The 13,109-nt window shown below is 35.9% G+C and overlaps 2 protein-coding genes across 2 annotated transcripts in view; one reads left to right on the top strand and one right to left on the bottom strand.

Moving 5' to 3' along the window:
- LOC135691551 (DNA topoisomerase 3-alpha) overlaps nucleotides 1-13,109 on the top strand; it is a 29,616-nt gene that overhangs the window by 12,895 nt on the left and 3,612 nt on the right. Inside the window, exons 16-30 of the mRNA XM_065209427.2 lie at nucleotides 373-432; nucleotides 663-713; nucleotides 1,280-1,354; nucleotides 1,844-1,894; nucleotides 6,613-6,691; nucleotides 6,829-6,942; nucleotides 7,589-7,658; nucleotides 8,313-8,341; nucleotides 8,945-9,003; nucleotides 9,623-9,683; nucleotides 10,061-10,163; nucleotides 10,587-10,760; nucleotides 11,296-11,357; nucleotides 11,871-12,200; nucleotides 12,822-12,861. Of these exons, the coding sequence (XP_065065499.2) occupies nucleotides 373-432; nucleotides 663-713; nucleotides 1,280-1,354; nucleotides 1,844-1,894; nucleotides 6,613-6,691; nucleotides 6,829-6,942; nucleotides 7,589-7,658; nucleotides 8,313-8,341; nucleotides 8,945-9,003; nucleotides 9,623-9,683; nucleotides 10,061-10,163; nucleotides 10,587-10,760; nucleotides 11,296-11,357; nucleotides 11,871-12,200; nucleotides 12,822-12,861 (1,358 nt within the window). The remainder of the gene's footprint in view (nucleotides 1-372; nucleotides 433-662; nucleotides 714-1,279; nucleotides 1,355-1,843; nucleotides 1,895-6,612; nucleotides 6,692-6,828; nucleotides 6,943-7,588; nucleotides 7,659-8,312; nucleotides 8,342-8,944; nucleotides 9,004-9,622; nucleotides 9,684-10,060; nucleotides 10,164-10,586; nucleotides 10,761-11,295; nucleotides 11,358-11,870; nucleotides 12,201-12,821; nucleotides 12,862-13,109) is intronic.
- On the bottom strand, nucleotides 2,041-5,130 carry LOC135691555 (uncharacterized). The gene has a single exon (XM_065209430.2). It carries the CDS (start codon nucleotides 5,113-5,115, stop codon nucleotides 3,157-3,159), a length of 1,959 nt encoding a protein of 652 aa, XP_065065502.2. The 5' UTR covers nucleotides 5,116-5,130; the 3' UTR covers nucleotides 2,041-3,156.

The following is a 13,109-nucleotide window of genomic DNA, read 5'->3' as shown; positions in this document are numbered from 1 at the left end:
AAAATATATATACCCAGTTATGGATCGAAATAAGCCAATCAGAAAAACGCAAGCACAAGACCGGTATAGTTGACCAATAACCACTGGTGTCCAAGAGAGAGAACGAACTCCTTCTGTCTACACAATGGCGGCTTTTTCGTTTGTATGTAGATCGACTCCAAAACTGCTAGATGGAAGGACGACCGGGCTCTGCCAATTATCCGAAACATGTCGTCAGTATAGAGTTTTGCACAATCTAGGTTGCGCTTGCGATTTTCTGATTAAGCTGGTATAACATGAATGTATGTATGTAGACACAAATATCTACAGTTCTGCAATTTTAAGTTCAGTTCTGCAATTTTCTCAGTAAATCTTTTTCATTCTTCCTATTAGGGAAACGAAAGAAGAATTTACGAGTTTGTTGTTCGGCATTTCTTGGCTTGCCTTTCACAGGTAAAAGAATATTCCTAAAACTTCTGCGAATCCAATTTATTTACATACTCAAACTACATTGCCTTAACCCGGTAATCATGAAATCATTGTAAGGACATAGAGCGGTAGAGAACCAATTAAACGAAACCCAAAATGCGTAATGTCAAGCGAAGACTTCAGAGAATTGTTGTTTATATCTTCAGCTGTTGTTCTTCTGACCCCTTTTTTTGGTCTAACGTCTTATTATTCAGGATGCTAAAGGCAGCGAAACGACAGTTAAAATTAGCATTGCCAACGAGAAGGTACGTTATGTCCTTTACTTGATGTTATAAACGATATTTGATATAATTTATAACTAACATACCACTGAATCAATGTTTTGAATCTGAATTTATCTGTGTCAACAACACAGTTGTCGATTATTTTTGCTTTTTAAAGATGCTCTTTATTTATAGTGTTTGTTCCTGTCGTTAGTTTATAGCTATTTCTAAAGTTCACCTTCCTCTAAAATATTATGTTCCCTGTCCAATAAGGGACAGTACCGTTTCTGCAATATGGATGTTAACCAGTACTCTACAGCCTATTTCAGAGGTTTTTCATCTTGCAGCAAATGTCTTTAAAGAGGTTTTCCCATTTGTTCTCTTTCATATATAATTAAAGATAAACTAGCATGAATTTTTTTTCTTCTTTGAGGTAGCCATTCCCCCTTTGTCTTCAGAAAGAGTAAGTCAAACAAGACAGTAAAGTAAGACGCAAGTCAAACATTAAATCATAACCTTTCATCACAGCGTTCAGTAGAACTACACAGAAGAAATGTTTGGTTTTTTACTGCACCAATGAATTCTATTACGAAGTTTGTTGTTCTTAGTTTACAGCCAGTGGTCTTGTCATCCTAGAAAGGAACTATCTGGATGTTTACCCATACGAATCCTGGAATGCCAAGGTACCAGAAAGAATTTTATGAATTTGTTTCTCGAAATTTCACAACTACAATGCCCGCCAAAAGTGCTGAAACAGCCTCCTCATCCTTTTTGCCCCCCCCCCCCCAATACAATGATAGATTCCAAACATAAAATAGCGATAAATGACAATAGGAACGGAATCAGTTTATCAGACGTTTAGCAAAATGTTTATCTTCTTTTCCAATATTTTTTAATAATTCTTCAGCATTGATTAGCTCTTAGATTTATTCATCAACTTTAAACAAAATGTTTATTTTATTGTTATATTTATATATTAAAATTATGGGGAAAGGAGAATCGTCTTACTTTGAATAAGAAGCTAAAAGGACAACTATCCATTTACTAGCGCAATCTCGGTGTTCGTAAACTTTTGACTGCTGTTATAGCACAAATATATCATTGCTCTATATTTCTATTTTCTGTAATCCATTTATCCCTATATATTCATTTTTTATTATCTCTATTTCCAGTTTCTTCCTGTCTACCAGCAAGGAACAACTTTTCAACCTGATAACATAGAGGTAATGTTGAAAACATTGTAATAGGTGCAGATAGTTTTGAATCGAGTAGCAAGTTCCAATCGTTATTTAAAGATACATGCACTAGTAAGATAATGATAGAAATAAACAGGAAATGGCCCGAGAACGATCGAAATACTCAGGAATGTATCATTAGTAGTCAGATAATCGCATCTTATAATCACAAATAATCACGGACAATAAAAAATCTTAGAATAATCGTAATTAACAGAAGATAAGTAAAAGGCGATAAGAAATTATAAAAATATCAAAACTAATCTCAATTCGATTATCCAATGTTACTGGTCGCAAACAGTTTTTCAGGAGTAAAGTCTTCTTGAACTACAATGCCTGCCAAAAGTGCTTGGAACACCCAGCAATTTGCGTTGAATTTGATATCTTTACTTCTTTTCCCGAAAAAAATTACTACTTCCGCCCCCTTCCCCCTAAAACAATGTTGATAATCTAGAGAAATATCATAAAAGAAGCGCAAAAGAAAGTGCTTCCTAAAATCCTAACCCGTTAGATAGTAAACCAACATTGTTCTGTAGGAGAGAGGGAGGGTTATTGCTTTTGACCTTGAAAATTGACGTCAGTGTTCCAAGACTTTTGGTAGGCATTTTACGTTGGTTTTTCAGTTTGTTTGATAGCAGCGGAAATTTTTCGAGAATATCAAAGCTTTATGATTGACCGTTGGCCAATAATTTGTCTTGTGGAACAACACATGTAAAGCTATTAAGTTCTAAAACATCGCAAACATCACAATACAATATCAATAACTGTGCAAGACGCGCAGTGATTAAAACAGTATTTGTCAAGGATACATTTATATAAAGATCCGGGCATTTTAAACACAATTTTTAAAAATGCATCTGTTTAGGGGGTATTTGTCAAATCAAGCTAAAAAGAGTATTGTGGAGTTTATTTATTCTTATACCAGCTAGTGCATTTTCAATGTAATGTTAAACTATTAGGTGAAAGATTCTGACCAGGGAATATTTTCAAAAGAACGGATATTTGCTATGAGGTAAATATGTATTCAAAGCTAAGAATAAAGTGAAAAAGAATAGTTAGAACAAATCATAGTATCATTTTCCTGACTTTTTGTTTAATGCAGCGGTATTCTGCTACATTGATATTGCTGATAGGGAAAAAAGCATTCTAAAAGCTTGATTTTATGAATAAGATTCTGAACAATACCGCTACTGACATCATATGATACGATCTGAGATCCCTTTGCCTGTACTTTTTTATATTTACTCTACTTATGGTTCAGGCGGTGTTATTTTCATCTCAGTTTTTACAAGTACTGCTTGTCTATGATTGAAGGACAGCCATTTGATTCCTTCGGCTCCATAGAAAAACCCAGACTCTTTAGCGTAGGCACCATTTAGATTCGATCTCAAACACGTGCGGAACCACCAGGCACCGCGAAACCTTTGTGCGCATCGCAAGCGATAGAGGTCATTATTACTATCTTTCGTAGAGAACTTTGCACCATTGTGGTACGTTAAGGAATCACCGGCCGTACCGTTATACGATTCAACATGTAGTGCATATTTTTGCTGCTCATCATCAATATAGAACCGTCTGTATTCTGCATATGCCCTACGTGCTGCAGAGTCTTGCAAATCAAAGCGTATCATCATGTCACCATTCTTCGTAAGCCTGCGTATTCTATCGTTCCCAAGCCAGAATTCACCGGTCATGTTTCCAAAGCCATTCTTATATTCAGTCCACGATCTAAAAAAGTCTACTGTACCATCCACCCTACGCTGTATAACAACCCAGCCTCGATTACCTGTTTTCATATCGCAATATACATCAAAAGGAGGACTATCATCAGGGCTGATGGTGTAAATTCCGCTCTCATTGTAGCCAAGGTCCCTCCACGCCGAACAGTCCTTTTCCACAAAATGCAAGTTGACTATCTTCCAATCTTTTCCAGCTCTGTTCTCAGCTGAACATAAATAGGCTCCTCCGTCCTCAATGCTGGCATTTTGAATCTCTAAAAATACACTACGATTCCTTTTAGATATGACTTGTCGCTTTGAATTTCTCATTGCCACTTTCTGCCATTTGAGAGTCGGTATTGGTTCACCTGTAGCATTGCATTCAATTTTAATGTATTTTCCTATAGATCCTTTGATGTTGGCGGACGATACAAAAATCTCAGGTCTTATTTCGCCGACCGTCTCCTTGTTATTCCCTTTGCAAGTATTCAAACCATTTGGCCTTTGAGGACTACTTCCATTAACGGTTATATTGATAAAGCTCGCCTCATCTGTCAATGGTATTGTGTATTGGAAGACGTCTTCGTTACCTTGAATAACTGTATGCACTCTCACCTCGAGGATTTCCTCTATATCATAAATAGTAGATTCATTACGAGATATATATGTTTGGTTAATCTTTTTTATTCTAACCGTAATTTTGGAATGTGGATTTTCGTTCTCTTCTAAATCCTTTTTGTATCCTAGTTCAAGTTTTGATAAAGACTTTGATGAGGATGTCATATTTACGATCTCCTTCACTGACGTACCTTCAATACCTTTTCCTTTAGGCTCATCCGAAGTATCATTAATTCTTATAACTTTCCTACTTGTAATATTCGCAACAGCCAGTACCAATTTACTCCCATTAGTAGACTCTTCTCTTCTTGCTATGGTTGCTTCAGCAAATCCCGTTGTATTGTCCAGTGTATCTTTCTTTAATTCTTCGGCCGGTGCTTTACCTCTCATTTCTTCCAACCTCCTCACCTTGCTGTTTAATGACTGATTTGATTCTCTTGATTCCAGTATTCCTGGTTTGCTGTCAAGTTTTATGTCTAGAACACGAAGAACATTAACAAGACTATCACTTTCTTTGCCCGCGTTCGCCATCCTTTTCATCCTTGAACTGTTCTCGATCTCGTCCTTTGATATATGCATATCTCCTTGAGGATACACATAATTTCTGGTGGCAAATGAAGCTTCATAACTTTCAGCCATTCTCTCATTATGATCTTGAGCATTCTGCAGATGTCCAGAACCAGGCATTTTGAACCAGAACAGGAATAAACCCGCAAGAAGGAACATCAAGAGTGTCGCCATTATCCTAAAGCTAGATCCACCACTAATCATTTTCGCTGTTTTTGGTTTTTCTAAGAGATTACCCTGTAGTCTCCAACCGTTTGTCAATATAAAGTGATCTGTAGCCGTTAGCTTTCTATAAAGAGCAATCATGTAACTAGATCTCTTTGAAGGCTGGGTGTGCCGCTACAAAGGGTCATAGGAGTAACACTGCTTATTCAGGCGGCCTGTGTTGTTGATGTGTTAACGACTTGATGAGACAAAGCTATCGTTTTCTTTACTGATATTTCTTACAGGTTATTTCACTTCGACATCTATGCACATCGTTTTGTTAGTCTCATTGACTTAAACAGTCAAAAAGTGCTCATCGATAGCATTTCCCATTGTTCTTGAAAACAACTAGCGGTGAACTCTTGAATAAGATTTGTCTAGGTATAAAATTTTTGTCTGAGTCCTCCCGGCAAGAGCTGTGCCCTTTAAAGACTGTGAGGCGTTTTTTGAAAAGAAGATTACGAAACAATTGACTCAATACAGACATGAATGGCTGCTTTTCTTCAACTCTATAAACTGAACTTCAGTTCTAAAGTTTAAAACCTTCTTAGTAGCAATTTGCATCGCTGAAGCATCCAATCTAAAGATAATAGTCAATGTTTTCTTCTATTATTTGTACATAAAAACATTCATTAAAAACATCCAAGACATAAAGCCACAGAACGCCATAACGAAACTGAACATTACACCTGTGGTAAATCAAATCTGAATAAAAAATTGATGTATAGGATAAAGCTGGAGCTTCTCCAAATGCTTTTAGTTTCAAATATTTCTTGAGTTTATTATACCATTTAATTTTTTGAACACGGGCTCCAATATGTCAACCCAATTCAACACAGTCACATTTATGTTATTGAGGCCAGAAGTGGATTTTATTCACTTTTATGTCGTTTTAAGAGAAGCGCATCCAATATTTTTTAGAATCTCTCTATGCCATTTTGATGCAATATGATCAACGGTGTGTTATGATCAATTTTTGTAAATTGCTAACCAACATCATAATTTTTTTAACCCTGTTCTAACTGCGTTCTTAGTTTCCAAACCGCGTTTAAACTGCGTTCTTGGTTTCCAAACCGCTTTTAAAATGCGTTCTTAGTTTCCAAACCGCGTTTAAAATGCGTTCTTAGTTTCTAAACCGCGTTTGAACTGCGTTCTTAGTTTCCAAACCGCGTTGAAACTGTACTGCATATTATATGATATTGTTTAGCTGCATTGTAAATTTAAACTGCAATTTAAATGTTAACGCCTTGTTTTAACATGTTTATAAACCCCTAAGACCTGTTTAAATTGCATTAGATTTCGCTAAACCCTGTTTACACTGAATTAAAAATAGTTGAACCTTTTTACCTGTATAGTAAGATCCTAAACCGTGTTTAACTGTATTGACAATTGTCAAAACTGCTTTAAGTTGCTCTTTAATTGCACCTCTCTTTTATGTACATATCTTTATTAGTCGTATTAGCATTTCCTACGTTAAGACTATTAGCATTTTAATATTGCAATACTATTGATTATTTCGTATTATTAACTAGAAAAGAATATTGTATGTAATTATACATTATTGTATGTCAAGTTATTCGCGTATTTTGTATTCTACAGATGGTTACTGGCGAAACAACACCCCCTCCTTTACTAACAGAAGCAGATTTGATTGCACTGATGGAAAAACATGGCATTGGTTTGTGTATTTCAGATATTTTTTAAATTTTCAAATTTTTTGTTCCATGCATGATCTTATCTTTTAATAGAATTACTTTAACGCCAATTAAAACACTACAAATTAATAGCGTGGAACTAATCAAAATGTTTTCTTAGGAACTGATGCCACTCATGCAGAGCACATTGAAACAATAAAAAACAGAAAGTACGTTGGGGAGCAAAATGACCGATCGCTGGTTCCAGGAGAACTTGGAATGGGCCTCGTTGAAGGTTTGTTACATCCACTTCCTTAAAAATAGAGGAAGTATTGATATTCTAAGACTGGGTCTTTGCTACCAGCTGTTACTTTTGATGAAATTACCATCTATTATTATTGATTATTATTTTGCATAAAACTACCAGTGTTTTTGCTTCAAATTATTGTGCATATTTTAATTCTCTATATGAAAAATTCAATATGAAAAGAAGGCTCAAAATGTTTAACGCTGGCCTTTTGTGTTACCTCCTCAAAAGGCTGCTCAATTGAACACGGGCTCTTTCCCCATGAAATCATTGTAATTTGGTATCTATTCGTAATTTTGTGAACCAAGACAGAATAATAACAATCCGTTAGCAAACTTCAGATTTTTGTTGACAATCGATCATTCGTTTTTGAACAAATCAAACTAATTTGGCATGTTTAGAAGCATTTCTTGGTGTAACTGGTTTAATTTTTTTGGTATGCAACCTTGAATTTTTTCGGCTTTTCTCATATTGCTCCAGGTAAGGTAACTGAATGTCCTTTTTCAGGGATCTTTAATTCTTTGCTTTCCCTCCCTCTCACTCCAAAGAATACTGTAGCATCATTGATATGACACCATATTTTTGATCAATTTCATCTTAATGTATGTATTTTGTTTTAATTTTTCCTCAACAGGCTATGATTCGATGGGGTTCGAAATGTCTAAACCACATTTGAGAGCCGAGCTAGAAAATGACCTGAAATGGTTTGTCTATATGATCATTCGTTTATATTATTTATTTCAACTATGCTTTAATAATGGGAGTAGCCTACCCATTAATTCTCAAATATTTATGAGAGAATGAGAAGGATTCATCGCATGGCCGCGATCCCATATCTTTAAAAGATTCCACGTAAATGACTGACAAGCAATTAGCTTTGTTTATTATTAAAAGCATTAAGGAATTTTGGTTGGTTTCAATTTGAAGTATATCATTGTCAAGTACTTGACGAATTATGCCCAATCAATGAACAACAGGTGTGTATTTTCTAGTAAATTATTTGGTATATAGTTCATACTTCCTAAACGCCAAAGCTTGTACAACTTTGTCTACATCGTACTATACAACGGGTGGGTGAACACACTGACAATACATATGAAACAAAATTATTTGTTTGGAAGTAATCTATAGCTCACCTTGTTGTGGCTTTGCTTTACGGGCATTGGATTGTGAGCAGTGGTGGACACCCAGGGGGCGAGGCGGTCACCCAATATTTTGGAGCACAATGATGATTTGTTCTAAAATAATGGGAAATGGGACGTCATCTTATCAAAACAATAGTCTTGCACCCCTCCTCTCAAAATATGTGACCATCTTTTTATTCATTGATCAGGTATAGCTATTGTCTCTATTTTCAGCATTTGTGAAGGTAGAAAACGCAAGGAAGGTAAGGATGTTGAACAGTATCCATTTCAACAAAAGTTCTTTTTCAGTTGTTTTATTGTGTCTATCATCACATTTTTCGTTAATTATCCACTAACCTACAGTTCCTGATTGCACGTCAGAATTTTAATCAGTTTTCTGCTTGAAGTATAAAACACGTCACCATCGTGATTTTATAATGCCGGCCATAAGTTTGTGTATTTCTGCCTTCTCCCGATAAAGGTGGATATTTCTATTCAACAATTCATTTTATTTGTTTAAACAGCGTTAGTCTTTATTATAAGCAGCGTCAACTATTATCAAAGAGTGCTCCAAAATCGAATTGGCTAATAAAAAAGGGAAGCTTGATCACATTTTTGGTAACAAGACGATAAAATAAGCAATGCTAAAAATATTCTAATTTAAAAATTACAGGTAAAACTACTATGCACAAGAAAAAGTATACAATATATGTTCTTTTATAATCTATTGCTCACCAATCTATTGCTCGCCAATCTATTGCTCGCCCTAACCCTAATCCTAAACCCTTATCCTAACCCTAACCCTAACCCTAGCCTATCAATTAACCTATATTACTTCTTTGATTCTCACTTTGTAATCTTGCCAGATGTGCTTGCTGAACAAATTCAGAAATACAAGGAGGTTTTCGTTCAAGCTTCAGAGCAGGTTCGTTTTATCAAATCAAAATGCCTGACTTGACGATCTGCAAAATGGATTCTTGATATGATGTTATAGTAAAAGAGAACGCTGATTGGTAATAGGTTAACAAATAAGGCTTGCAACTTTGACATTGTATCCCTTTTATCATCCTCCTTTCTTTCAAAATTTGATTAAATTCGGACCCCTCTGCCTACTTTTATTAGGATGGTATTCCAAATGGATGCGTTTTTCCGTGCTTCTTTCTATTTCTTAGATAATTTTTCTCATAAGTGTGTACCGTGCGTATCCATGAAAATAACTCTCAACCAGTCTGTCATATAGTGTTCGATGCCGTAGAGGCAGAGCTGTTCACACTTTGGTGCATGGAATAGGACAGTTCTAGGTTGCTACCAGACCCCAAGACGCATGCTTAATTTATATCGTATCAAGGATTGCTTTTTACATTCACAATATCCTTAGTTTGGAACAGTATTGGTTCTCGGGCTTGTTAAAACGGGCATGAATCCCCTTCGAGCTTAAATATAATCAAATTACAATGATAGCTAATCGTGCTCTTGTCATCAGTCTTCATGAATCTTACGTCATCGCAAATCTTCATGAACCATTTTGGCTTCCTCACTAATAGGTTGGACGACTAGATGATGCATTATCAACTTACTTTGGCCAACCTTCACAAGCAGATCCAGGTCATTATACATGCTGGCTACAGATTCTTCAGACCTATTTAATGATGCTTAACTTTCTTAACGATTCCTTACAAACAACACTCGGTTCTTAAATCTTGTCGATAGACCTCTCCCCTGCTCCTCTCTCCCTTCTGCATTTCCCCCCAGAACCTCAGTGTTGTCTAATTGACTCGTATTAATTAAGTGGCGGTTAGATAGTTATGCCAGGGTAAACGCTACAACCAACATTGTTATAGAAAGAGGAGCGATAGATTTGTTTAATTTTACATTTACAAATGTACTAACTTGTAATTAAGCATGCACTAAAATCATGATAATTTATGTTGGAAATACAATATAACTTGTGTGATTCTCCATTGATCTTCTTTCATAAACAGGTGTACCTAATATTCAAGAGCAACAGCAAATATCAGAGCCAGTTCGAAAATGTCCGAATTGTGGACGATTTGATTTAGTATTAAGAACAACAAGAGAAGGAAGGTAAATCTAAACCGCATTCTTTGACTATAATGTTGAAACAACCTTTTCAATAGATCCCTTTGTAAATACATTTTAGATCATATGCTGACAAGCGAAAAATTATTTCTTCCTTGGTCATTACTTGATTGTATCTGTCAACAGGCTGTGGATTGCACCCCTTTTCAAGCTCTTCAATCTACGGCAGTGTTGTTAGAATGCGGATTAGTTTTTGTATTGAACTTTTAAATATCTTGAAACTGTGATATTTCTTAAGTGATATTCAATCAATACCATTTTGACAATCTCGCATTTTTCAATGATTGACCATTAACTATTGCTTACTCTTGTTCAGGTATGTTCCTGGCCTTACGTTAAGCCTGCTGACATATACATTTGTTGTCATTCAAGTTCAAATTTTTCATTTGATATTTTATTCTCTTACAGACTGATGCTTGGATGTCAAGGTTACCCTACCTGCAAAAACGGGATTTTCCTTCCAAAGTTTGTTTTGAAAGCAACTCGACTAGCATCAGTTTGTCCGCGATGCCGGCCAAGCCCTGTTCATAAAATCGAGTTTGAGTTTAAAAGAGGCTCGGTTCCACCAATGATGCCTTTGAAGTGAGATGGCTGTTTTAGTTTCGTTATGTATTCTCTAATTTGCGAGTTACTAGTATTGATGTATACCTGTTAAGATGAGGCAGCATTATGGGCAAACCAACTCTTATGTTTTGCTAGGGAGGAAGATTTTTGAATTTAGACAGTAGCAATTCAGGCAAGGATTATTTCATAATATAAACGGAGAATTTGTATTATCTACCTGGTCTGTAGTAACTCATCGGGGACAATTGTTCATATATGCATAATGATTCCAAATTTGAGTTTAATTTATGCAGCTTTTACTCTAATGTATGCGAGGCACGAACGTTCTGGCAGAATATATGCAGATCATAAAGCCTGACCATTTTCTTTCGCCTTAAAGATATCTCTTCTTCCCTAATTTCATATCTAATGCTGGTATATCCAAATGCATATTCAAGGTAGAGAATATCACATTTCACCTGTGTGCTCAAACATGTATATGCATCAAATAATTTATCGCTTAAATGTGCATCATTGTAAATATGCTAATGAGTCCTTTTTTGTTTGCGACTAGGTACGTCAGTTGCCTCGGTGGATGTGATAAAGAGCTCCTCGACTTGATAGATGTTCGAGATGGTAAATTACCATAGTTCGTTACCATTTGTTTTCAATAATAATTTTGTACAATAATAACACGAAGTGGAGGGTACCATGTATTGTGATGGTGATGCCTAAAGGTTTCTTGAAATCCCTTGTTATTCTTTTAGGTTTTTTGAGGTTTCTGGAGGATAACTACTGGTTTTCGTAGAATATACAAGATAAAATGAAGTAGTCTGTCTGTTTGGCTGTTGTTCTTATCTTAGAATTGGTTATCGAGATATGTATTTTGAGGATTAAAATTCTTAACAGTGATTCTATGCAGCCTTTTGACCATGTTGTACTTAAGCAACCTCAAAAAATCTTTCACCAAAATTGCTTAAGGAAGATTAGATTTTCAAAAATGGTGAAACTCGGGAAATTTTTAAGATTGACAACCATGTCCTTTCCTGAAATCATTTTGAAATCATTTTTTTGAATGGTCAAATCGATATTTATAGCAAGCAGTATTTACCTTAATAAGCCTTGCTTTTAAAGCATTTATTTTTGTAGCGTCATCGGCAAGGCCAGCACAGCAACAAACATTTGACAGGCCTAACAATCTTGGTGGCAGAGGTCGGGGTCGTGGCGAGCCAACTAGAGGATCACATAATACGAACAGAGGGGCAAGAGGGCGCAGCATGGGAGGGAACGGTGCAGCTGGGGGTTCGCGTCAAAGTGATCCCTCTCGAGGTCGAGGCTCAACCAGAGGAGCTGGAAGCTCTACAAACCCGCACGGGTCAGGACGTGCTGGCGTAGCCAGAGGAGGTTCGACTGCAGGGAGATTCGGTGATGGAAATGACACTGGCTTTTCTAATAATTCATCTTATGATGGACGAAGGGGTAATTATCTCTATTGGTTTGATGGATGTGAAATTATTGTATACACATAATTGTGTACATGTTGATTGATGGATGTGTACATATCCGTAGCTTGTGTTGATGATATATTCATGTTCAGTGCCTTACCAATGTTGTTTAAGATATAAGTTATAGGAAACTGGAACAAAACTTGTATCGGGAGACAACGCTAGTGAATAAGCAAGGTAGTTTTTGGGTCTATTTAAATTGCTCATTTCATAAAAATGACTCCTTAATGTTCTTTAAGGTCAATGAATTATATCTGTGTGAATGAATTGAATTGCAGAGGCACGAAACTATTTCTTTTGCTGCTGTTAATTTTTGCTGCACTGTGCCCAGGGTACGCTGTTTCAAGACCCTGGTGGAGAAAATTCTTCAACTTACTTTTTAAGCCAGGAAGAGTTTCTTTTTAAATTATTGTAAGATTTTACTACCAGAAGACTTATTCATTCCCTTGCCTGGTCGTTGCTTCAGTATTTGAGGTTTTGTACCACTGATGACAGTTATACAAAATTGCCAGTTAGTTTCATTTCAGTACTGTTAAAATGTAGATATTTCTTTTGCCAATATGCTTCGATTTAAATATTTGTCGTATACTTTTAGGCAACACTGGCTCAGATAATGGGCTTGGATTTAACTCCAGGTTGGAACTCAAGTTACAACTTTAAAACCACTTTTGAATCTTCATCTCCTATTTATTTCTTCATTCATCTGTTTGGCTGCGTGTGTGTCGATATCAATCATCTATTTTAAATTTAGTTCAATTATGATATTTTAGATTTTTTCTTAATTATACATTATATTCTCAACTAGCACCAAATTATAATCGGAGCTTAAAATATGCCCATGCACATTACCATCAGTTTTTGGTGCAGTTTTCAAGTTCTAGAT

Source organism: Rhopilema esculentum, chromosome 13, assembly GCF_057945365.1.
Source record: "Rhopilema esculentum isolate cy_ngs chromosome 13, ASM5794536v1, whole genome shotgun sequence".
NCBI classification, from domain to species: domain Eukaryota; kingdom Metazoa; phylum Cnidaria; class Scyphozoa; order Rhizostomeae; family Rhizostomatidae; genus Rhopilema; species Rhopilema esculentum.
This window is presented reverse-complemented; position numbering and strand designations above follow the sequence as displayed.